This window comes from Cuculus canorus, chromosome 4 (assembly GCF_017976375.1).
Source record: "Cuculus canorus isolate bCucCan1 chromosome 4, bCucCan1.pri, whole genome shotgun sequence".
Taxonomy (NCBI): domain Eukaryota; kingdom Metazoa; phylum Chordata; class Aves; order Cuculiformes; family Cuculidae; genus Cuculus; species Cuculus canorus.
The window spans coordinates 25,390,752-25,415,140 of NC_071404.1; the positions used below are offsets into that span (position 1 = coordinate 25,390,752).

Genomic DNA, 24,389 nt, shown 5'->3' on the forward strand with positions numbered 1-24,389 from the left:
AGAAAATGCTTTTGGTTAAACTTTGTCTTTAATATGCAGACTTTTTTTTCTCTCTCACAAACTAGGTAAACAATTGAGATAAGGAAAATAAGCAGTTTAGTTTTTGTGGAGGCAAAGAATGTGAACTTGGAGAAATAGTATTCTGTAAGGCACTCCAGGGATGTCATCCACTTTTGCACTTGTGACTTATCTAGTATTTTTCCCTAAGATTGTATCAATGTTAATACTTGTAATATTTGAATTGGGAGCACTTCAGTATGCTTTCCATGAGTATTATGTAAAATGGTATCTGCATATTAAATAAAGTACTCTGAGCAGAAAAAAAAAAAAAACCCAAACAAAAACCCCTTGTATGAGGACCATATCTGTCTGTTACACTGGTATTTTGTAACAAAATAGTATTAAGGCCATGGATTTCTCCTCTTTGGTCTTTGAAGTGTCCATAGAGGAGAGTAATGTTGTGAATACACTTCATTCAGTACTTATGCTTTATTATACACTGTAAAACACTTAGTCATGCGGTGCAACTCTGTAACTCCAGTTTGCCTATGCTTACGTGGAAGAGAGCTGAGCTCATCCTTTTTATCCTTCTTCTGTTAGAGTGTTAATAAGGGCTATCCTGTCTGCCTTTGTCTGTTGTCATGAGACGTTCATTATATCATTATTTCTATTCATTATTAGTCAGTAAGATCAACATTTCATAAGGAAAGGAATGACTAATGATTCTATAAATCTAGATACTTCAGAAATTCAAGGTTTGAGGTGACATACCTTCAGATTCTAAAATACATTTGTGCGGAGTTTTATGAAGGGGGAAGAAAACGCACACCCCATAAATGCATTGCTCCATGTTTTATTTAAATAGGTAGTTTGGTTCATGCTAAATATAAGTTGTTTTTTATTTTTACCTGATAGTGAACTGCAAGAAAGTATTTTTAAGTTTTTGCTGTATTAGGTTGTGTTCAAGTACAGGAGGCTATTGTTAAATAAGGTAGCATATACAAATGGAAATGATGGTAACCATGTTGTATTTGCTACCTTTCTGGAAACTCTTAGAGCCTTCATGATTTTAGGTAACTCCTTCCACTTTGGCATAAGGGAGGCTGGTGCAGAATAACTGTCCTGAGCTATTTCTACGTGTATTCAGACTCTGGGACTGCAAGTGTATTCGCGTGCTTGATTTAAAATGAGATGAATCCTGACATTCCTTTACATGTAGAATTACTAGCGACCTAAGTAGGGTAGACATATAGAATTGACTGTAGAATTTGCCTGGGATGGGTTTGTGTGTTTATAGAATGACTAATTCAAAGTACTGTTCAAACTGATTATTAAAGCATACTTTTATCTACAGGGTTTTTCCGTTGCTTTGCATCAAAGACAGAACTCTGCATAAAAACCTAGGGATAATGCATCTTACATTCCTGCAAAATTGTTTGTTCATGTCAGTTTTCCCAAACTGGATTATCCAAACCAGGAATCCCTTGCACTGATGTTTAGTTTCTCAGTGACACATTGGGATTAGGCAACTCCTGCCCATGATTAGTGCTCCTAGATACTGCCAGTATCTGGCATAGTTAAACACAGACGTAGCCTGTGTCTGTGTTGGGGCCCTTACACCAGTAGGGGGGTGTAAGTATGCTGTTATGTACACAGCTTTCAAGGTGTAGCTTTGGAATTCAACCACACTACCCCTTCATGAGACAAGCCATGACTGTACAACTGTGCTTAGGGCTTATGCCAACATAGCTATGTCAGTCACACCTCTACCTGCTCATGACTGATGCAGTGATTTTGTCAGAAATAGTTTAGACAGACACTAGAGCTGAAATTTTAAAGTTCTTTTAGGTTGTCCTAAAGCAGTGCCAGGAAACAGTGTCACTTTCCTCCTGCGGCCTGGTCTCCTCTTCCCACTATTCTTACTTGCAGTGTTTATGGTGAATCAAATCAGGGAGTTGAGTTAAAATGAAAGAATTTTATTCCTAAGATACTTTTAATCCAGGTATTTTCTGGGTGCACAAAATCGTGCCCTCTCCTTTTACATTAGTTCTATGAGGACCAAGAGGAAAGTGGGACTTTGGCAAATGTTAGACTGCGCTGAGTTGTTGTGGAAGTAGTCTCCTTTGACTTTTTTTTTTGTGGAGTGAGATTATAACAGCTGAACACCAGAAAGAACAGGTTTTTAGCTGCCTTAAAAAAAAAAAAATTTTTTTACTAAAGCCCACTGATGCTCTAAGTCTGTCTTTTGCAAAATGTTGAGGTTTTTAGTATTTGATGTGGTTTGTGTTGTGACAGGAAAAAAAAGATCCCTTTCAGCGTTTTTCTTCAAATTTTAAGATTTGCACAGATTTAGTCTCCTGTTAAGACATTTTATTAAAGAATCTTATCAAGATGCATCCAATAAGTAGAACTTGATAAATATGAAAATCAAGTCTATTACCATTATTACAGAATTCACACAGTATTCATAGCTGTAGCTCCTTAGATATATTGAAATAGAAGTAATATATCAATCAATAAATGAAGAAAATTAGTATGCAAAAATGATCTCATAGTTTTACTGAAATAGGCGTAACTCTAGAAAATACGTGTGAGTACAGTCAGATTAAATAGAATGTGAAATGTGGAAGAACTTCAAGACTGAAATTATTAGTAGGGTCAAGGAACATGGGAGCGTTTTAAGAAATGCCTTTTTTTATTGACCTTTTGTTACCTAGGACAACTGCTCCTTAATCTACTTGAGACAGGCTTGTTTCCTCTCCTTGCCCTGCCCCAAACATTTGATTGTTTCACAGATGAGTGTGTCTGTGTGCTTTGAAGGTCAGCAAGAGCTCTCTGAGAATGCAAATGTGATCTGCTGATCTCAACTGATAGTACAGTGCATATACTTCGTAGCCAATTATGTGACATTTCTCATTCTCTTCTTAATAACAGGGTTCAATTTTTTTGGGCTCTGGAGGTGCGCTTATTTCTGGCTTTTAAGCTGGAGTGAGTCTGAAGGAATACTTGCAAAGCACTGAAACTGTTCCCTCTTGCTTTGGTAGCTCTTTGTGACTGGAAAAAATTACAACAGTTTACAGACCTCAGTATTTGCAGGATAATGTCTTGCCCTTTGCTTTGTTTCCAGTAGAGTGGTGTATCCTGCCTTTTTGCTGTTTTCTCCTTTCTTGCAAAAGCGTGAGCGAAGTGGATATAATGTGCTTATCCTGAGCTGGTCTGGGGTAGCAAAGGGTTAAGAAGATTGCTGTTGGTTTGTAAACAAATGAGGCTAGGAAGATGAGAGGTTGGTAGTTGACACCTTAGGCAGCAGCCTAAGAGGTAAGGTTTTGTTAGGATCCTCTCTTTCTGACTCCAGTGAAGTGGAGAGAACAGAATCATTTGGACTAAGTTGAGAGAGCTAATGGCATGATAGTAAAAGAGTATAAGAAAAGGTCACGAGAATTACAGCAAAACAAAATTGCTTTGAATATTTATCTACAGATTTGCAAGGAGTTTGTAAATAGAGTAAGAATGAACTTGGTTTTGTTTTTTATGTTATTAATTTAAAGAATTGTTTAATGGAGTAAACTGATACTGAAAGGTTGGTGTTTTCCATTCAACCCTTAACATTGACTCAAGAGTATTTAGGGCCTTTTGCAAAAATGTGGTATGGGTTTCATTGTAACAATCGATCAGATGATCTTTTTCTGTAACTCTCTGGAGGTATGGTCATGTCAGATCTTGGTTTAGAGAAGGTACTGTTGTAGAGAATATAAGAAGGGGAGGAGGGCAAAGAAGAGTTTTATGAGACACTAGTAACTTTATAGTACCATAGGTTAATCTTGCTAGCATGGCTTCAGACTAGGGTGAAATATTTCTTACTTATTGCTTATTAAATATTGATCCTTATAGTGTTAGTATAAAATGTTTGGATTTTCAAAAGTACCTAATTTACGTTTGTAAATCATAGCTATATTAAAGAAGTAGCTAAATCTTGGTTAGATTTTATGTGGGTTAAAAAGTGTTTATTGCCAGTTTACCTCATAGAGGAATGAAACAATTTTAAAATTCTGTCTGAAAGAAAGATAAATAAAGTAAAGTTTTTGTTGCTGCAATTGGAAATAATTAGTGATAGAAAACATTCTGGTTTAAATGCAAAACTAGGGGACTTTGTCCTTTGTTGAAAAAATTCTGGAGGAATTTTTAGAGTTTATTCCTTAATCTTTGCTGAAATCTTGGCAATACACATCCTTTAACATTTCTGTCTTAGTGTGCTCCTGTGATGTTGATGTTATAGTTTTGTCTTGGTTGTCTTTTTGCTTTTTACCTTCTGTGAACAAAAACATTGATTTTTAAGAGTGGAGGTACTGGACTAGTGAAGAAGATAATAGGCCATGAATAACAAATAAAGAAAAGAGTTTCTCAAAGGCAGAAGAGAGGAGATGGCATGGAAGGCTCAGGAGAAGAGCGTATATTCACTGCAGAAAGAAGGCAGCCCTTTCTAATGAGGGACTCCTTGTTACGGGCTGTAGACTGTGGTGAATAAAAAGAACAGAATAGCTTGTTGTCTGCTGAGAGTGATATTGCAAGGTCCAGAGCTGCTCTCTAAGAGGATTTTAGTAGAAGTGGAGAATACGTGTGCATTAAAGTCTTCATGGTGGCAGAACCTACTCTTCTAAGTTTCTGCTGGGGGGGATTGTGTTCTATACAGGGAAGATATTCAGGTATAAAACTATACTGTGTAGTTCTGGAAGTTTTTTTAAGACAATTCAAAATATTATTGACTCATAGCTACAGTGATAAATGTGACCAAGTGTCCAGTTTTCGAGAGGTGCTCACAGAATGACTCTTCGTGAAGGATTGATTCCTTTGGCTTCCTTTTTAGATATAAGGCTTTGGTAATGGATGAAAGTGCCTTATATGAATGTTCCCCAACTTTTCTGCCTTCTGTTTTTAGTTTTATCTCTGTACTTAGATTTAATCTCCACAAGGCAGAATAAAATTGTGTAAGCATGACTGCATCAGTGCATAGAGTCTTAGCAGTTGGGATGGTCTAAAGGATGACAAATCTTTCAACTAGAGCCATATTGGGAAGCAGGGAGTGCATTTAAAAAGAAGAAAAAGCTGTGTGTAAACTGACTAGAATACAAAGGAAAATGATGAGGGGATAATGTCGTGCATTGCATAATATTTTATGTTAACACTCTTTTCTCTTATGTTTTTTTGTCAGTCTTAAGCATAATTTTCAGGTGTGATGATGGGAATTTCCGCTGGTGTAGCGTTGGACTTGTAGATTCCTAGAAAGGATTTTGGTGTCAGTGGCGTGTTTTTCATGTTAGGGAGAAACATGAATTGGGAATTGTGCTGTTACAGAATTTAACTACTTTGAGATTATGGAAACAAATGCTGCTAGTGATGGCATGGCTCAGATATTTCAGGAATTGCTAGCCCAGTGATTTGGTCACTGAATAGTTACTAAATCAACAGGAGGTGATGCCATTTTACACTTGGTATAGAAGCATAATGAGGTCTTCATAGAATTGCTTCTGGAAAATCACCTTATGTTCTTGAGATCATAAGTTGATTAATAACTTCTGTGCTAATGTCACTGGTGTCTTAGCCACGCTTCTGAGTAACTCTGCTGTTGGTAACATTTTAAAGACATCTGGGGTGATTATGGTGGAGGCCAGGAATTTATTCTGTTAGAGTTGCTGAAAATGAAGTAATTTTATCCTATATGATCCTTCTTAAGGGGAGATGCTGTAGTAAAATACTCCAGATTTAATCAATGAATAACCGTTTCACTACAGTTAAATATTAGTTATTGCTCTAGGAAGGAAAAAGCAAGAATTGGGAAGGTCAATCTGAGTTGCATCTTGGAAAGTCTATCAGAATAGCATGAAAAGTGTTCTTTGGCTATCTAAATAAAAAATGCATTTGTTATATGGAGGACATGGTAGGATGGATATAGCTAGAGCGTAGTAGTAAAAGCAGTCATTGAAATGGAATGTGAAGGTGAACATCCAGGGTGCCGCAACAATGTGCAGGGCACTGAAGAAAATTAAAATGCTAAGTAAAATGTTAAACAGGTTGCAGCATGGGTTAACCACAGACTGTGTCATTGGATTTCATACTTTTTGCCATTCCTTTAGTCCTCAAGATGGAAAGTTATGAGTTAACTTGCGAAGGACAAGAACTCCTGTTGTCAACTTGGAGCTTATTAATTGACAGAGAGAGAGCAGGAGAACCTGAATAGATCTTGGAATGACTACATTAGCCAAGCAGGTAGTCAACTGGCTGTTAACTGTTTTGGTTATTTAAAGCCATCTACTGCTTTGTGAGCTAAGAGGTAATGCACAGCGGTGCTACCTCTGAAAGCACAGTGCAGTCACTGAAGAGGACAGCAGCTTCCTTAGGAAGCCTGGCTTGGGACTTTTGCTGGATCTGAGCCTCCTGTCATACTGCAGTGGAAGAAGGCAAATTTGATCTTGGGATATGCTAGCTGTGATGTATTTCCAGTGAGAGCAACAGTTTGTGGCAGTGATTCTGAGACTTCATCTAAATTCATTTATGCTGGGCTAATTGGTGATCATGGGATGTAGAGTGGAGAAATTTTAAAAAATCAGTATGGCAAGATTAAAATTTCAGCTTGTTGAGAGCAAAATTAAGGCTGAAAATTGGAAGTCAATATAAATACCATGTATATTGTGAGGGGAATAAATACTAGAGATACAAGGAAATTTATTGAAGCTGGGAAACAGTGGGAAACAGATGTCACAGGTGGGTGTAAATAGATTATACCTTTGCCTGAATTGTAGTTTAGAAAGCTTTTAACAATTGTGAGGTTGTAGAATGAGCTGCCAGTTGAAATAGAGAGAGCAAGAAACTTAGAAGGGGGGTTGGAAAGCTTGCACCAGGAATATGTTGCCTGTGATTAAGTCTGGATTCTGAGGGGCAGTTTCTTTACAGTGCCTGGCTATTGAGGGAGACTATCTCATTGGGACAGTGTCCCTCCTGTTGCTCAGTATCATGGAAATAAAGCTTGAAAGACAATTGTTTTGGTGTGCTCTCTGGTCAGGCTACTTACATAATTTTATCAGTTCTGTTAACTTCATTTCTCTGGTGTCATAAGCTAACTAAGGTCATGAAAGACTGCAAGATCTGATACTGTGCATAAAACACAAAGCTACTTTATAGATATAAATTAGTAGAACAGAACCATTATTAAATACTGGCTTTTGATTTTCAGAGGTATATGTGCAATTCTTAATTTTCAGGGTGGTTGAATCATTGTTTTTTGAAGTGCAGTGCTTGGCCTCCCGCTAGGCAGTGGCAGATCCTGCCTCGTTTGCGCATGTAAGGCTTTTTTTTACTTAAGTTTTAAAGACAAATAGGTGTAACTAGATGCATAAAAGCTTCTGAATCACCTTTTGGATTAATTTAGTGAACCTTTTTAATTAGCATCATCTACATGGCAATAAACTTTGGCTTTTCTTATATTTGCAAGCATCTCTGGTCAGAAGAGCACGCCCTTTGCTGTAGAGGGAGTGAGTCTCTTTCTGTCATGTAAATGTTCTATAGTTATTATCTCAGCTGCTCAGTGAATTCTGCATCCTTAATGGTTCAACATCATTGTTAGATCCAAGAACCAGCTGATCTGATTAACTCTTATGTCATAGCTGCCAGCAACCAGGTGTACTCTGAGGAGAGAGCTGTGCAGGCTTTCTGGCTTAGAACTAGTTGAACAATTCAAAAGGATTTGGGATAAGAGTCTCAAATAAAACCCAAAATGACATAGGATTCAGGAAATTTGTGTTGCAGTCAGTGTACATGGTATACAGAAGTAGCAGAATGGACAAACCTGTAATGACTGACCCCTGAAAATTTTGTGATGTATCTTTCTGCAAGTAGTTTCTGCTTTGCATTGCCAAAAAAAGTTACTGGTTGGAGGACTTGTATGAATTTCACTAATGCTGCTGTCTGGACTTGGAAAGCAGATTCAGTGGAAGGAGTAGCTCTGGCTAAACACTTCTATGAATCAGTGTCTGGAAAACATATGGTTTTTTTCAGTATTGAAATACAATGTTTTTATTTTGTAGGCAAGTTGACACGGAGTGTGAAAATGTTGGGGAGGTGACAATGAAATTAAAGTGTATAAATAAATTGTACCTTATGCCTAACTATTAAACATGATCTTACACAAGACTACATTATTCTGTTTAGATCATTGTATTTGTTTAAAAATAGTAAGCACTCCATTTGGGGAAGTATTTCTGTATTCCACTGAAACTGACAGTCCATGTCCTATTATTAATTAAATTCCTCTAAACGATGAAAAATGGATGTGTAAACCAGTCATTTTAGTTTTTTAGTTAAGATATGTAGAATTAATAGCTGGTTTGAAAGATCACTGTCTTTTTAAATGTAATCAATTTAAAAATATAACTTTATTTTGCTGGGGGGCTCTGCTGTATAGCAGTAGTATAAATAATATTGAAATTTCTAATGTTTCACAACATAGTCTTATTTTTAATGAAGTAATTCCACTGGAAGAAAAGCTATTCACTACTTTACTATATATTTATATCTTATATATTTTTTAAAAAAACTACTATTCTAAAAATTAAAAATACCATAGTGTAGGGGAAATCTATATGTCACATGCTTACTGTATGACTCTTTGTTTCTCTGTTTATTTTAAGACGAGCAAAAATCAAATTAAGTAGATCTTGTAGATGAGAATTTTACAGAAATTAAGAGGAGAAATAGCAGGACCTCCGGACACAGCCATATGAAGGCAAGTAATGGTTTTGTGTATACAATTATTGTACACCTCAAATCATGTGTCTTGAGATGCTTTTGTTTGTAGAGTGAATTTACAGCATAAAAAGTAGAGCTGTGTGTTTTAAAAATGGTCTTTTTTGAAAAAAAAATAAAACCTTTCAGCTTGAGAAGTATTTCAGTTCAATTTGTGTTGCCTGAATACAGACCTTTTCAACAGTAGGACCAACTATCCTATATCAAAGGTTAGTTCACAGGTGAAAACTGTGCAGTGTAATTGGTATAATTGCCGAATTCCAGTTCTTTGTTTACAGTCTTGGCAGTTTAGGCTTCTTAGGTGTGACACATAAGGAGAGTGAGCTTCAGAAGGTAATGTACTGAATATGTATTTCTGTATCTAGTGTGGTGGTCATTGAAAATCATGTTCATTTCTCTGTCTCAAGGAGAGATGTCATGGCAAGTTAAAAGTTGTCATTATTTTGGAAAACAAATTCTCTTTAAGTGGGAAAAAAATCTGAAAATTGTTTTATAGGTATAGGTGTACACACACAGTTGAAAAGCACTAGTGCTGCTGGTGAAAATCTGTTTGTTCCATCTTCACTAGGGGGGAACATCCCCTGGTATTGCTTCTCCAAGCTAGTGCAGCAGGCATTGGACTTGAGAGCAGGGAGGTATCCTCAGTGCCCACGCCACCTTGCTGGACCCAGAGCAGATAAAAAAGATGAGGAAACACCCTACCGGAGGCTGGCATTGGAAAATATTGGGCAGGGGTAAGAAGATTCAGAAGCTGAGGAGAAGAAAATGAGACTGAAAGGGTGAGAGAGTGAAGTCCCTATCATTACAGATGCTCTATGTTCCTCTCCAAAACTTGAGTCCCAGAGTTCCTCAGCTGCATAGCAAATAATGGTGGTTCCCCCTCCCTTCCTTCTGCTGTGTCTCTGTTCTCACATCATCAGCTACTAGTGTTTAGTTGACAGAAGATAATGTCTGGAAAGAAGACGTTTTCCTCTGTTTACAATGTGTGCTCTCATTTAAAAGGAGAATTATGCTGCGAAACATAAATACATCATCTGCTGGTGACTTATTTGGAAGTGAATATTCTATTTAGTGTAACAGTTCTTTTGCAAATATAGCTGGTCTTGTAAAATGAAGTCTTACATACAGCTATTAAGGGTGTTTGCAAAATTAAGTAATGAATGCTAGGAAACATCTGAACGGATCGTGGTGGTGGGCGTTGTTTTGGGGTAATTTTGGTGTCTGTGTTTTTTATTTTACATTCAACAGAATTCCAGCCCCCTGAGGGAGGGTGATTCTGAACTTTGATGGCTTGCTGTTTTTTCCCTCTAGGCCGGCATTGCCTGGGCTTATAAAAATGGACCTTTTTTGGAGAATCTATTGAGAATTATTTGACATGAAAGGTGTATTCATGTGTCGTGAAAATAAAAAAAAAAAAAGTGGTTAATGAAAAGAGTAAAAAAGAATAACAAACCCTGTCTGCAGAACTGGATTCTGTGTGATGCTGGATATCCAGCTACAACAGAATTTCAGAAGCTGAGCACTGTGTATTCCACATATGTAGCATATGCAGTTAATGAAATTCAGTAATATGTCTTTAAGTGCAAAATTTGTTGGTGTGAAATGTATGCGTGGCATACTTTCATACCATATAAGTACATTAAGTGATGAGAATATAGTAAATATCCTTTTGGGAGTTAAAACTATTACGTATTCTGATTATGGCAGGGATTTAATGAAAAAAGTAATGTGATTGTGTGCTTGCTTTAATCTGGAAGACACCAGGAGCAAAAATGGAAGTTACCAGTAGCCCATTTCAAGTGTTTCCTGACACTTGAGTGTCAGGTTGAGTGATCCTTTGGAATGTTAATATTTCTGTAACATAGTTTTATGCATCTATTCCCTTACATAATTACAAGGGACCTTGCCGTTGTGTGTCATTTACATTTATGACTAATGCAGTAATGCATACTGCATAATTTACTGGGACTGATCTCCTGTCATCTATAGTCTGAACAATGACGCAGCAAGAAGTGCTTTAATGAAGAAAAGTTCAGGTCAGACAATTCTAATGGTACAGGAGGGAATTTTAGGACCATTGTGAAGTATAGGAGGAGTAATATTTATTGTTGACCACAGCTGGTGAGCTATCTGAAAACAAACTGCTGCTGCAAATTCTTTTATAGGTGATGTCGGGACACTGGTTTGAGTATGGCTGAGAGGAAGAATGCTATCTACTGTTAAGAAAATTTTACAGCTTTTGTTTTCCTGTCGTGGTGTCAAACTCATTGATTATTTATCAGAGTATTGAAAGACACAACTTCAATGAAACATGTTTACGTCGCACATTAAAAACATGTATGTTGGAGAGAAGACCTTTTAAAAGTTTAGATTAATGGCTGCTGGGTTTACTTGATTGAAGAGCAGTGCAATAGATAATGTGGCTTTTTTGTTTGTTTTTGTAATGGTAAGGAGAAGAAATAGTAAACTATCTCAGGTAGGTTTTGTATTACCTTATAAAAAGGTGTTGCAGTAAAATCATACTGGGAGTGATTAATTTTTGCAATCCAGGAACAGCGTAATTGTTCAATTTCTTAAGAAAACTCTGTTGCTAAATTATGTTTCAATTTGACAAAAAGAAAAGCAAACTTAAACTTAGGGTCTGTTGTTGATGTGTGTGCCTTCAAAAATGTTTGCCTGTGCTGTATTGTAAGCAGACAAGTCATCAACTTGGACATTAACTATTATAATCCTATATTTATTGGCCTATTCTATTGTTTTTTCTGTTAAAACATCTCGAGTTACTGTAGAGAAGTGAGATGCGAGTGTAAATTCTAAACCGATACTAACCAGTTTCAGGTGTAGTGCATTGGACTGAATTACATTTTAGAAGTGAGGGGTGTTAGCAGCTACTAATGTGCATTTTGGCACAGATAAAGGTGCCATAGACTATAAGTGTTCCAGAGTATTCCTTTTGAGGGTTTTTTCCTGCATGTGAATCTTACTGTATATATTGAGACTAGCTTGAGAGCTGGTTTTGTATAGACTCATTTTGCAATAGAGTAAATCACTGGTGAAATCCCAGAGGAAATAGATGGCAGAAACTTCCAGTTTTAATCAAGGAAACTTATAAAATTGTAACAAAGTATATTGAGGAAGGGAAAAGGTTTCCTTCCTAAAGAACAGCAGTGGGGTTGGAAAAAATGACAAGCGAGGAGTAATTATTTCGGTTTCTATAAAACTAGACTAAATTGGTGTGTATATTTTGTTATACCTGTTTGTCATTAAACTGCTTGTCTGACAGATGATCTTCAGTAGGCAGGCAGAGATGGTTTGAGATTGCTCCAGAAAGACATTGTTTTTTGGTTTTGTTTTTTTTATCGATTGATTTTTTTCCCCCTACCCCAAGTATTAGGAGCTTTTCTTAAATGACTTAGTTGAAACATTTTTCAGTTCCAGGGAGTTTAAAATGGAATACAGCAAATTTCAGTTGGGATTTGAAGAAAAATTTATTGTCATGAGGTATCAAAAAAAGAGTCAAAATAATGTAATATCCCATGTTCAGCTTTGAATGTTCCTGTGGCCTGTTGCTCCATCTGTCTGGGGGATATAAGGTTCATATTTTGTTATATTTAAATAAAATAGAGCATGGAAATTGGTGTTGGAAATGAGAAACTGTAGGAGAATGTACACATTATAATATCCAAGAAATACAGATTCTGATCTGCATGAGCAAATATGACTATCAGCTTGACTTTATATGCATTTGATTTATATAACATAGGAAATATAGAAGTGTCTTCTTGGCTAAAAACTTCTGAATAAATTTGAATTACTTGAAAACATGTCCATTTAGAAACACAAGCTTTATTGTCATAAAAGACTAAGCTTGAGTAATGTTCTTTGGTTTTATTTTAATTGTTCTTGTCTTTTTCAGGTGGAAGGTATCAACTAGAGATAAAAATTCCAGAAACATATCCATTTAATCCTCCTAAGGGTACTGTAAACACTTTTTTTTTAAATAAAATAATTTGGCTAACAAGTTGGCTTTGAGTATTCATATTTATTTGCTTACATGTTTAGTCTAATTGTAGTATCCATCTTCCTTTTTTCTACCTCTCATCTTTAGGTAGAAATAATGCAGAATGTGTAAGCTGGTATCCCATCAGAAGTACACTTGACTTATTCCTTAAAGTACAAACTAGCTGATTCTGAGATGGGAGGAGGTTGTGCCTTATAATTGACCCTCATGTAGTAATTTCTTATTGGCAAAATAAGTACAATTTTCAGATAGTTTTACTATCTATTATGGATAGTAGAGAGTATGCTATCTTCCTTCTCCCTCAGTATCATTGAAGAAATGCTGTAATAGATAGTTATTGATTCTTTTAATTTCTTGGGGCTCCATAAGTTACTTTTAGTAGAGTCTTGAGTCTAACCTAGCCAAGTTTCTAGTAATAATTTAATATTTGAGTCTACATTTGTGTACCTTGAAGACCAATAGAGAAATACAGTACTGCAGCTCTAATGCATAAAACATGCACACAATGCATGAGAGATGAGAAATGGCTGTGGTGAAGTCACTTGTACGTTTGTTCACAACTTATTGCCTTTTCTACTTTACTGTGTCCTCTCAGCACTTGAAAATTTGTGGTTCTACTTCCCTCCCAAATTGATCAGTCTGAATAGTGTTCTGCCAGCCATGTGCAGCTGCAACTGTATATTCCCTGTGCTCTGATTTAGGTCCCTTCTTCAGTGGTTTCTGGTAAAACAGCAGACTTGAGTTGTCTGACTCAGCTTCTTGATTGGCTTTCTGTTTGTCCTGAAAGATGTCTTTGGATTAAAAACATGTCTTATATCCTAAGTATTTTCACTCTAGTATGTAACATGGGGAATGAATTGGGGAAGAGGAGGTTGAGAGAGGTGCCAGTAGCTTGTAGCTCCTTGGCTGTTGTCCTTTGAATGCCTTCTTTGAGGCTGGAGTGAAAGACACAAAATCGTAATGAAATGTCTGTTGGTTTCAGTCTTTCATCTGCATATGTTTTGGCAGGAGCTAAAATATGGACAGATGAAACAGGTTGTGGACACTGAAAGATGGGTCCTATGGACCGTAGTTTAATTGCTGCTTTAAGGCTTGGTGGTTTCGATTTCCAAAGTTCATAGACAGCTGTTACAGGCTCAGTGAATGGTAGCACAGTACGGCTTATTCTGGAGGTCTGTGGTCCTTGAATTGGAGGCCTTTTTGCTTGTGTCCTAGCCCTGCCTTTCATCTGAAAAATTTCTTTTCTTGTTCGATATGTGCTTTGACAGCCATCGTTAGCTGTCATTTACTGTGAGAAATTACCTAGTATTTACGTGGCTTTTTACATTTTCAAAGTGATTATTATAGAGTTGAGCTAGTTAAGAAGTGGCTCAGCTGACTTGATCTCTTATTTTCTGTCCTGGAAAGCAGAACTGTTATGGTCTTGCCTATTGATACACCATGTTTGCACTGATTTTATTATAGGCCTGTATGTACATTTTTTTTGCTGCAGTGCCCGACAAATGATATGTTCACTGATTTGCCTGCAGATCAGTGACAAAAGTTGAAAGAATTGTAGTATAAAATATAGTATAAAATGTTCGTCATGAGTAGAGGTGAGAAATGAGAGAGGTCAAAGTCACGAGAAGGTCATGTAACCCGGAAAAAGGGGGTTGAAGAAACATTTCAAAGGCATATGTATATATTCCTTTCAGAGGACAGTTTGGTTTGGAGATTTTAAAATGCTTGACTTTCTCAGTGTCTTTTATTTAAAGCTGCACTGATTTTATTCAAACTTATTGTAGTGTTAAAATATGGACATGATCGATGAGTGAATGCTGGGACTAGATACATTCAACTACGAAGAAATATAATTGTAATCTAGTTAGGTTTTGGTTTGTCAAAGAGCTTTCCTGCGTCTGGGTAATGAGACTGGGTGGTTGTAGTAGTAGCAGCATCCACCAAGGAAGATTTTATAACACTTCTGTAGCTACCAACAGTTTAGCTGAACAGTGAGATCCAATGCTTATGTTAAGAGATTAGGGACTTGTTTCACTTTATTAAAAAGTGACTTACTAGCATTTCCAGTGTTGGAAGATTTAAGTCTGTGCGTTTGACCATCTACTTATGACAAAACACTCATACTGGTGGGCGATATTTCTGACTGGTTTGTGTGATGCAGGGAGGCGTACACTTGACTGTGGGTGAGAAAGCAGTTAGGGCTGAGTTTTGGTGTCCTCAAACAGGCAGTAGTCTGGTTTTGAGTCAAGTAAGGCTTTGTCTAGTAAAAGGCCTTGCAAACTTGAATCCTCCTGAAATAAGTGGTATCACATACCTTAGTAGTGTGTTTTAGCTTGATATTTCTTTAATTAGTATTTCTTCACAATATTATTTGAAAACAGTGCATTTGAAATATTTACTTAATATACTGCATTTAATAAACATTTTGATTTTTAAAATTGTCTTGTTTTCCTAGGTGCGGTTTATAACCAAAATATGGCATCCTAATATTAGCTCAGTCACTGGGGCCATTTGTTTGGATATTCTGAAAGATCAATGGTAAGATTCTATATGGATTTAAATGTGCAAAATCAAATACGTTACACAGTGTCCTGGATAAGAAGCAAGGGCTCATATTGCTTTGCCACTTTGCATTTGTAATTTGAGATGTCCTTAAAGCTTACAGTATTTTGAGTTGCAAAGATGCAAATGAAATGATTGGGTGATAATTTTGGGAAGTACTAATTAGGTAGATACTATATGCATAGAGAAATTTTAAACTTTTATACTAGGGTTAGGGTGAACGTTTCATTCTGTTGATGTTCTGTGTCTTTGTAGGAGTTTGTGGGGTTTTTTTTTTTTTCAGTTCTTTTCCATTAACAAATGCTACCTATTGCCTCCTGAATTTTGTCCTTTCAGCCTCCTGAGTTGTAAGCAGAAAAAACCCAAGTGCTTATCTTTGTCCTAGTTTCTTCTCCTTCCAACAAAAACTAGTTCTGATAGAGCTAAATAATGTATGAAATGAGTCTGGCGTATAAAGGTAACAGGTCAGCAACAGCAAATGGAAAAGACTGACCGTACTGATCCTGTTATCTCTGATCAGTTATCACTGGTAATGTTTATGATTTGTGCCTTTTATAAACTGTTTGCCTTTTAGTTACATGAACAATTGCTGACTTTTGATTACTTAATGATACTGAAAAAGTTTCAATAGCCAGTATCTGTGGAGTTGACCTGTAAGCATCCATACTGTAACAGCTGAACTCATTCATTTGGTTTTCCAAGTGATTACATCTCATGTGGCTTGAAGATGATATGCACCAGTTGTATGATAGGCATGATATTTAACTTCAGTGGAATTAATCGTCATTATTTTCCTCCATGTCTGCCCCAAAATAATAGGATTGTAGTACCCTAGCAGCTAATATCAATATCTAATCTATACAAACTTCAAATGTTTGTAAAAACTTCATCAAGATTCCCATCAGCCAGGAAGACATCAGTTGAGTTTGAAAGAGAAACTCTAGAGCAGAAAGCTTGGGTTTTGAGTCTTTTAAGTGACACATCCAATGTATTCACTTTATACAGAGTGAGAAGATTGTGCAAATCATGTGGCACAGAATACCGTAAATTACCAAAATGAAATCATAGTAATCATAAGCTATTGTCTTTCTTTTCTGGAGCTGTATATTTTTTCTCAGAGTCTTAGAGCACTTGATGTTCATTGAGACAATAGAATATTCAACATATAATTGCCATGGTACTGATATACCTTTTCTGTCAGTAAAGCCAGTGCACTTTTATATCTGCACCTAGTTATTTGTACCATGCTACAGGTACATTAGTGTTTAATGACTCTCTAAGTGTGCAAGTACAGTTTTCCTGAGATTGTGTTCTAAACCAGACCAGTGAATGGGCATGAGGTTGGCTGGTTGGTTTGTGTTTTGGATTTTTGGTGGTTGGTATTTGGGTTGTTTGTTTTTTTTCTGCCAAAAGAAATTTTTGAGGGTATTTTTAACGAATGCACATAAACCTGATCTCTCTCTCCCAGCTAGCCTTATTTCACTCAGGACAATATTTAAGTAGTAAGGATGTGGGAAGGAAAAAAAATGATTATTCCTGACAGCAAAGTTGCTTAATGTGAAATGGCATTCCAGTGTCTCTAATACTCTCTTGGGAGGAATTTATGCAAAATTTTTAAGCTCAGGGTATGTTTTGTTTCTTCCATCTTTTGGTACTCCTTTATGCCCTGACTAGTTGCTTTACTCATAGTGTCAAGGTCTGTGACTTTTAACAAGTGCCTTCAAGCCTAAGTTTTCCATACTGAAGCCCTAAACATCTTGTCTTCAAAAGTGACATTTATCTAGTACTTTACCCTAGAAACTTTGAGTAAAGACAGTCCCTATTTATCACATTCTTAATTAAAACCAAATTAATTTAACAGCCTTTAAAATACTTTCTTGTTATCTTCATATTACTTTATTTCTCTAATTAGTGTTTTCTGTGGAGAGGATGGATAATCTTGCTTCTGTAGCTATGGACTGGGATTCAATAGACCACACTTTGGGTTCCAGCCCTGGAACAGGTCTTCTGTTCTCTCTCAGCATTGCTAAACATTGTTACTTGAAACAGTCTCACAAAATTGAGTCTTATTCTGAAACTGCTGCTCTAGAGATGAAGCAGTTAATAACTTAAGATCAAAGTTTTGGGCTTTTTCAGTGGCTGATCAAGCTAAAAAATATGAAATGCCAAAAGGCAGCAAACACGTAAAAGAAATCATGAGCTTCAACTTTTTATTAATCAAAACCATTGAGGCTTGGAAAGGAAGAATGTGAGAGATTTGACTTGTTCTTGTACTCTTTGAAAGTTAGGTCTAGCACAGGTAACTTGATCTGTGTTTTAATTCTGCCTGATTAAGAAATAACCATTAATAATTCCTTCATCAAGGGTTATTGGAAAAAGAACTTAACTTCTCTGTATTTAAACCGACTGGCACAGGGACCACCAATATTATGCTGCTTATATACTATTAAGCTCTTCCTTTGAAACACTGTCTTTATTTGAAAGCACTAAGGAAATAATTTCACAGCACTTGTAGGGGAGGGTAGAGGCTTCCTACATGCTATAATTTCTTTTCAAATGATTCTTAATCTAGTGATCACTTTGTTTTCTAGTGGTGCTCTTTGGAAGTTTTGTTTGGTTTTTAACCATAGAATGGTAAATAAAAATCGCTTCTGCAATTTAAGTGCTTGTCAAAGCCTCTGTTCCTTCGGAGAAGAGGAACTGTTATGGCTATCACCATCCTTTTTTGTTGGAATGATTTCAGCATTGTGGTAGATTGTGGTACTCAGACTTTTTGTCTGAGTAGCTTCCTAAAACTTTCTAAGCCGCATGAATACTTAATATTGTTTAAATATGTTGTTTATTGTGTTTCAGTATAGGCTGTTTTAGGTATTTAAACTAAGGAATACCCCCATGACTGTGTTTAAGTTTTCTGCAGGTGTTGGTTGAACAAGTTTTTTGATAAAGTGATAGCTTCATTAGAAACCAAACAAATTCAAGCCACACCGCCCATCTTGATGTTTTAGTATTTCGTGGACTTCACCAGGTATTCAAAGTTAAGTGGGACAAATGCAATTGTGGAACATTCTAATGTCTGTGTTCTAGAAAATATATTTAGTTCCACAGTGTCTCTTGTCAGATCTTTCAGTAATAAGCTCTGTTTCTGAAGTGCCACTTCATTGACTTGTAATGCTCTTGGCTGAATAATGCTGCTCTTCTTGCTGTGTTTAAATGTAAGTCTGAAATTCCAGTTTGTATCTGTGCTCTTCAGTGAGGTCAGTGGGAGTCAAAGGACAGAATTTGGGTCTGTGGAATTCAGTAGGGTTTGTTAAAGAGTTAATAAACCAATAAAATGCTCATTTATGTATGATGAGTACAAATACAGAGATTTGAATGTTTGAATAGTTTAAAAGTCTCTACTCACCCATCTCGTTACTATTCTAATGAGCGTACTTGGGTTATTCTTCATATTGGAAGGAGGGTTTTATCAGTTTGCAAAGTAATGTCTTTATTTTGTAATGAGTTTAATGAAATTCTTTCTCTGCAGCGTATGTTTGATACCACAAGTCCTTTGTGGCTGTGATTTTCGTCGTTATTAGATTTGTAAATACCCGTTATGCTAGTTTGTTTGCCAAAACAGCTACTGTTTGCTGGTAGAATTAAAATAGGGATATGATTTGTAGAAGGAATACTGTTTACGCTGAACTGATATGACTTTTGTTACGTGGTTTCACTTACTGTAGACGATATTTCTATTCCAGGCTAGTGTTCTGTCTCAAAATTCTATTCCTAACATACAAAGTGCATCTAATTCTGTTCATTGAAACCTGAGAACTAAAATTATTTGAAAGCTGTTCTGCATAAATCCCTGGAGCAGTGATTATCAAGCGAATGTGTTTGTGGCTGTGTTTAATGGTCTACAAAAAAACTCCTGGCTGTTGTAGTTTTGATACTCAAAATAAAAAATAAGTAATAAGAATATTTTTTCGCTGTGGCTGTACTGGAGGTCTTGCACTGCAGTTTAGTTGAGGTGCAGCAATCATTATTATTAGAGATAATACATTTTAATAGATACCTAAGCAACAACTAGCTTTTAGTAATCATCTTCTTCGGCATGTAATCTGCTGGGTTTTGTTCAGGGTGTTTGGGGGGCACTAAGCCTCTTTAAAGCTTGAGAAAACTGCAGAGAATGTTAACATTGTTTTGAGGGAACTCTTCAGCAAGCAGGCTGCCTTTCCCTCTGTCCACGATGTCAAAGCTATTCTATTTTCTTTTTCTTCTTTCCCTAATGGGTGGCCATTCTTGTACATCTCCTGTAAGTAGTCCCTATACAATGAGCTTGCACTCGAAGGCCTTTATTCCTCCTTCTAGGTCCCATAAGCCCTTGATACAAGTTCCCAGAGCTTTTCTCTTGGATTAGCAAGCGTAGTTAGTTATTCATAAAATAGAATAAATGTTGCAGATTATTTAAAAAATATAAAAATAAAATTGTTCTCAGTAGCCATGTTTGGTTGACAGAGCGAAGCAGCAATCTGCTGCCTGCAGCTGTTCTGTTGTTCTGCTGGGTTACCTCTGAGAGTAACTAGATTGTTTCCAGAGTGGAATGTACAGAACATAAGTTAAAACTTTCTAAATGGGAAATTACTTAGCTTTTTAAAATGAAGAAGAAAAGGGCAATCAGGCAGTTTTCATTATCCTCTTAGGACTCTTTTGGCTCATGGAGAGGTAAGAGATTTCTTACCACAGGCATGCTGGGCACAGCTGGCTTGCTGAGCTTTACTATATTATCACCATATTCACACAAACTGGAGGTGCCTCCTTTTTTTTTTAATGGAAATGCCCCAAGACCAAAAAAAAAAAGTGCAAATGAATAAAATATATATCAACTTTCTTTATTCTGCACATTTCCCCTCCTGTTTAATAAATGCAGTGCCAATAGAAGACCTGTTATTTCGTTAGGATGTCTGGAGTTGAGGCTTTTAGTTTAGAGGTTCTCAGAGGAACAATGCTTCCCTGCAGTGGGCTCTCTGCAGCTTACTAGTAGATGTTAATACCCATTTATCCTACTTTGTAGATTTCTAACTTTCAAGCCTGCACAGTGGCTAAGCAGCGTTTTGAGATGAGGGTGAGAGTCAAAGGTTATTGTAAACTTCAGGAGAAAGCAGGAGCCAGTAGTGTCACGCACAAGGCAAATGAGATGCTATAAGCTGTCTGCTTTTTACTTATTATTGTTCAGGCATCTGTTGGAGTAGTGTATCCACTTTGAGTGTTGTATTCCAAAAAGATAGGAATCATGGAATAATCCAGAGTCAAGTGACAAGAATGACGGTCTAAGCAAATACGACCTACAATGACAGATTGGAAAGTCATTTTAGCATGAAGAATATCAGGCATGGTGAAGCATCACAGTAGGTTTTCCAAGAAACTTGTGAGGCTCCAGTTAAGAACATATTACATGGAAGTGACAGGAGTGATACAAAACCTTGCTTTTGGCAGGGAGGAGAGAAAAAAACTAAAACCCAAGTATTCAGATAGCTTGAGTTACCAAAGGGAACTGCTTGAACTCCATGAGATGTTGCACAGAATCCACAATTAAAAATAAACTTCAAATATAAAAAGAGTTGGCATTTTTTTCAAGATTCTGTTCTGGAAAAATAAACCCTGGAGGAGCTTTGGAAAATGCAGAAAAACGTGTATCGCTCCACTGTAAGTTGTTTTACACAAAATACAACTTTTTTTTCATCACGTTCTTCTCTAGCCTGTTAGGGAGGATGTTAGGGTTTTTAGTTTTGTGCCACCGTCTGCTCAGATTTCTCTCCAGAGCTGATGATGAGAATTGGTTTTGCTCTTTGCTGATGAGGAACGGGTCCTGCCTTACTAGTGTCTGTAACTGTAATTCTGGGCAGTCATCTCCATTTGCTTTATTTTCTCCAAAGAAGGTACTGGGAAGGAAGAGCAGCTCTTTAAGGTACTTGTGAAGAGAATCTGTTTTTAGCTGTCCTTCCAGTTTCTTCTGGGAATGTTAATTTATGTCTGAAAAAATCAAGACTAACCTACGTAGAAAATAAAAAGACTTCCTTACTTTCTTTGATCGGGAAAGCTGATTGGTGTCCTAACGATAGAGGATGTTGCATGACTATACAACAGCTACGCAAAATTAGTCAGATTTTTATTACCATTAATCATAAACTTTAATTTCCTTCTTTAATACAAATGGCAGCTGAAGCTGTAACAGGTTTTCTTTCATGATTTAAGGATATGTCTTTAAATGTTTATATCAAATTATGACTTTGCTGTCTTATGCATGAGATGTGAAAGACATTTTGAGATGTGAGACCTAAAAATAAGTTGTAAGTGACACTTTTTTAAACATTTTTACATATGTAGCTCTCTCTTGTCTATAAACTTATTATTTTAGAGTTTGAGATCTCTGAGCATATAGTCCCCTATATGGATGAAGTATTCATTTTTATCACTCATTTTGAAATTGGAAGGTCAGAGCACTAGTTAAAGTCCTAGTATGCTTTATATAAAAAATTCTACAAACAGATGAACAGGGGCTAAAAGAGCGTAGCAGTCTTGAAAGCCAGAGATGGCTGGAGCCAGCACAGAGCTTGTGTTCTAGGCCTCCATAGCACCTTTGGTCCTTAGCAGTGCCCCTTGTTCCCGAAGGTAGTTCTTGGAATTCACTGCATCAAAATAAAAATGGTTAAATCCATTAAAGCCTGGTAAGGCCTGAAAGGCTTAGTGTTCTGTGACACCTGAATGCTGCAATAGTAATACAGTCATTTAGTACTAGTAGATATCACTGTGAATTACATCATCAAAGCAAACATAATAAATAGTTTAATTTCATAGAATCAAGAATGCCAGGTTGGAAGGCATCTCAAGGATCATCTGATCCAATCTTTTTAGATGACTTGTAGTTTAAATGAAATGGCCCTGCACCCTGTTGTGCTGAGCCTTAAAAGTGTCCAGTGTGGAGGAATCCACCACTTCTCTGGGTGGATTATTTCAATGTTTAACTGTTCTCATGGTGAAAAATTTTCTTCTGGTATCCAGTCAGAATCTCCTCAGGAGCAACTTATACCCATCATTACTAGTCTTTTCTACATGACTCCTTATAAAAAGGGAGTTTCCATCCTTTTGGTAGGCACCCTGTATGTACTGGTACATGGTAATAAGGTCTTCCTTAAGCCTTCTCCTCTCAAGGCTGAACAAACCCAGTTCTCTTAGCCTTACTTGGTATGGTAGGTTTCCTAGTCCCTTGATCATCTTAGTGGCACTTCTCTAGACCCTCTCCAGCCTGTCTGCATCTTTTTGTGTATAGCAGGAACCAAAGCTGGACAAAGTACTCCAGGTGCAGCCTGACAAGCACTGAGTAGAGTGAGATAATGACTTCTTTATTTCTGCTGGTGATGCCCTTCTTGATGCAGCCCACCATCCTCTTGGCCTTCTTTGCTGCTGCAGCACAATGTTCGCCCATGTTGAGTCTGTTGTGCACCAAGACCCTCAGGTCCTTTTCCACAGAGCTGCTCCCCAGCCAGGTGGAACCCACTCTGAGCTGCACACCAGGGTTATGTATTCCCAAGTGCAAGACCTTGCACTTATCTCCATTGAACTTCACAAGTTTCCTGCTATCGCACTTTTCCAGCCTGTCCAGGTCTTCTGGAAGGTAGCTCCTCCCTCTGGAATGTCAGCCTCCCCATTCAACTTGGTGTTATCTACAGGGTGCTCTTCGTCCCAATATCCAGGTCACTTAAGAAGATATTAAACAGCGTTGGGCCCAATATTGATCTCTGGTTACCCCGCTTTTGACTGATCACCAGTTTGAGAGAGGACTAGTTATTGTCACCCTCTGGTTACAGCCTGTCAGCCATCACCCACTGCAGAGACCATTTGTCTAGGCTGTAGTGTATCAATTTCTCTAGGAGGAGGCTGTGAGGAACAGTGTCAGAAGCCTTGAAGTCCAGGTAGACAATGTCTGCCACTCACCCCATCTCAACTGATTGGGTCACTTTGTTGTAGAAGGCGATCAAGTTTATCAAGCACGATCTGCCCCTAGTGAATACATATTGGCTTTTCCCAATCGCATGCTTCAGTTGACTTGTGACAGTCGCCAAGTATATTCACTCCATAATCTTCCCAGGGATTGAACTGAAGCTAATGGACCTATGATTGGCTGAGTCCTCCTTGGAGCCAGTCTTGTGGGTGCGGGTGACATTAGCCTTCTTCCAGTCTTCAAGGATGTCCCCAGATGTACACTACTTTTCAAAGATCATGGAGAGTGGCCTCGCAATGATGTCAGCCAACTTTCTCAACACCCTTGGGTGGATGTTATCTGAGCCCATTGATTTGTAGGGGTCAGACTCCGGTAACAGTTCACACACCAACTCCTCATTCACTGATGGTGAGTCTGTGTCTGTGTTAACCTGGATGTTTGTTCCCATGACCTAGGACCCAATAACTCTGGTGAAGACAGAGGTGAAGAAGGCATTGAGGACATCTGCCTTTGTAGTGCTGTCGGTGACTAGTTCATCTCTCCTGTTTAGCAGTGGGCCAGTATTCTCCTCTTTCTGCTTGTTAATGTATCTGAAGAACGCTTTCTTGAAGTTTTGGACGTCTCTGGCTGGTTGCATGTTCACCTGAGCTTTTATTTTCCTAACTGCATCTCTGCATACCCTGCTAAGGCCCTTGTAATTTTCAAGGGGTAATGTTCCACTTTGCCGTCTCTGGTACGTTTCCTGTTTGGTTCTGAGCAGACCCAGAAGCTCACAGTTAAGCCCAGGGGTCTTTTGCTCCGCCTACTTCCCTTGCCTTTAGAGGGGCTAAACTGGTTTTGTGAATCTAGGAGAATGTTCTTGAGAAACTTCCACCGCTCACTAGCTCCTTTATCCTCCATGGAGGTTTCCCACAGGATCCCTTCCAACTGAGCCCTGAGGGAGCTGAAGTCTGCTTTTCTAAAATGTAAAAACTCTGGTCTTGGAACTGATCTTCAGCATGCTCAGCAGTATTTCTAACTCCACGATAT

General features: G+C 37.4%; 1 protein-coding gene across 1 annotated transcript in view; it reads left to right on the top strand.

The window, feature by feature from the left end:
* The window catches only part of UBE2K (ubiquitin conjugating enzyme E2 K), a 45,121-nt gene that overhangs the window by 7,102 nt on the left and 13,630 nt on the right, over window positions 1-24,389 (top strand). Inside the window, 4 exon segments of the mRNA XM_054065220.1 lie at window positions 8,682-8,765; window positions 8,767-8,776; window positions 12,713-12,777; window positions 15,273-15,355. Coding sequence (XP_053921195.1) covers window positions 8,682-8,765; window positions 8,767-8,776; window positions 12,713-12,777; window positions 15,273-15,355 — 242 coding nt within the window.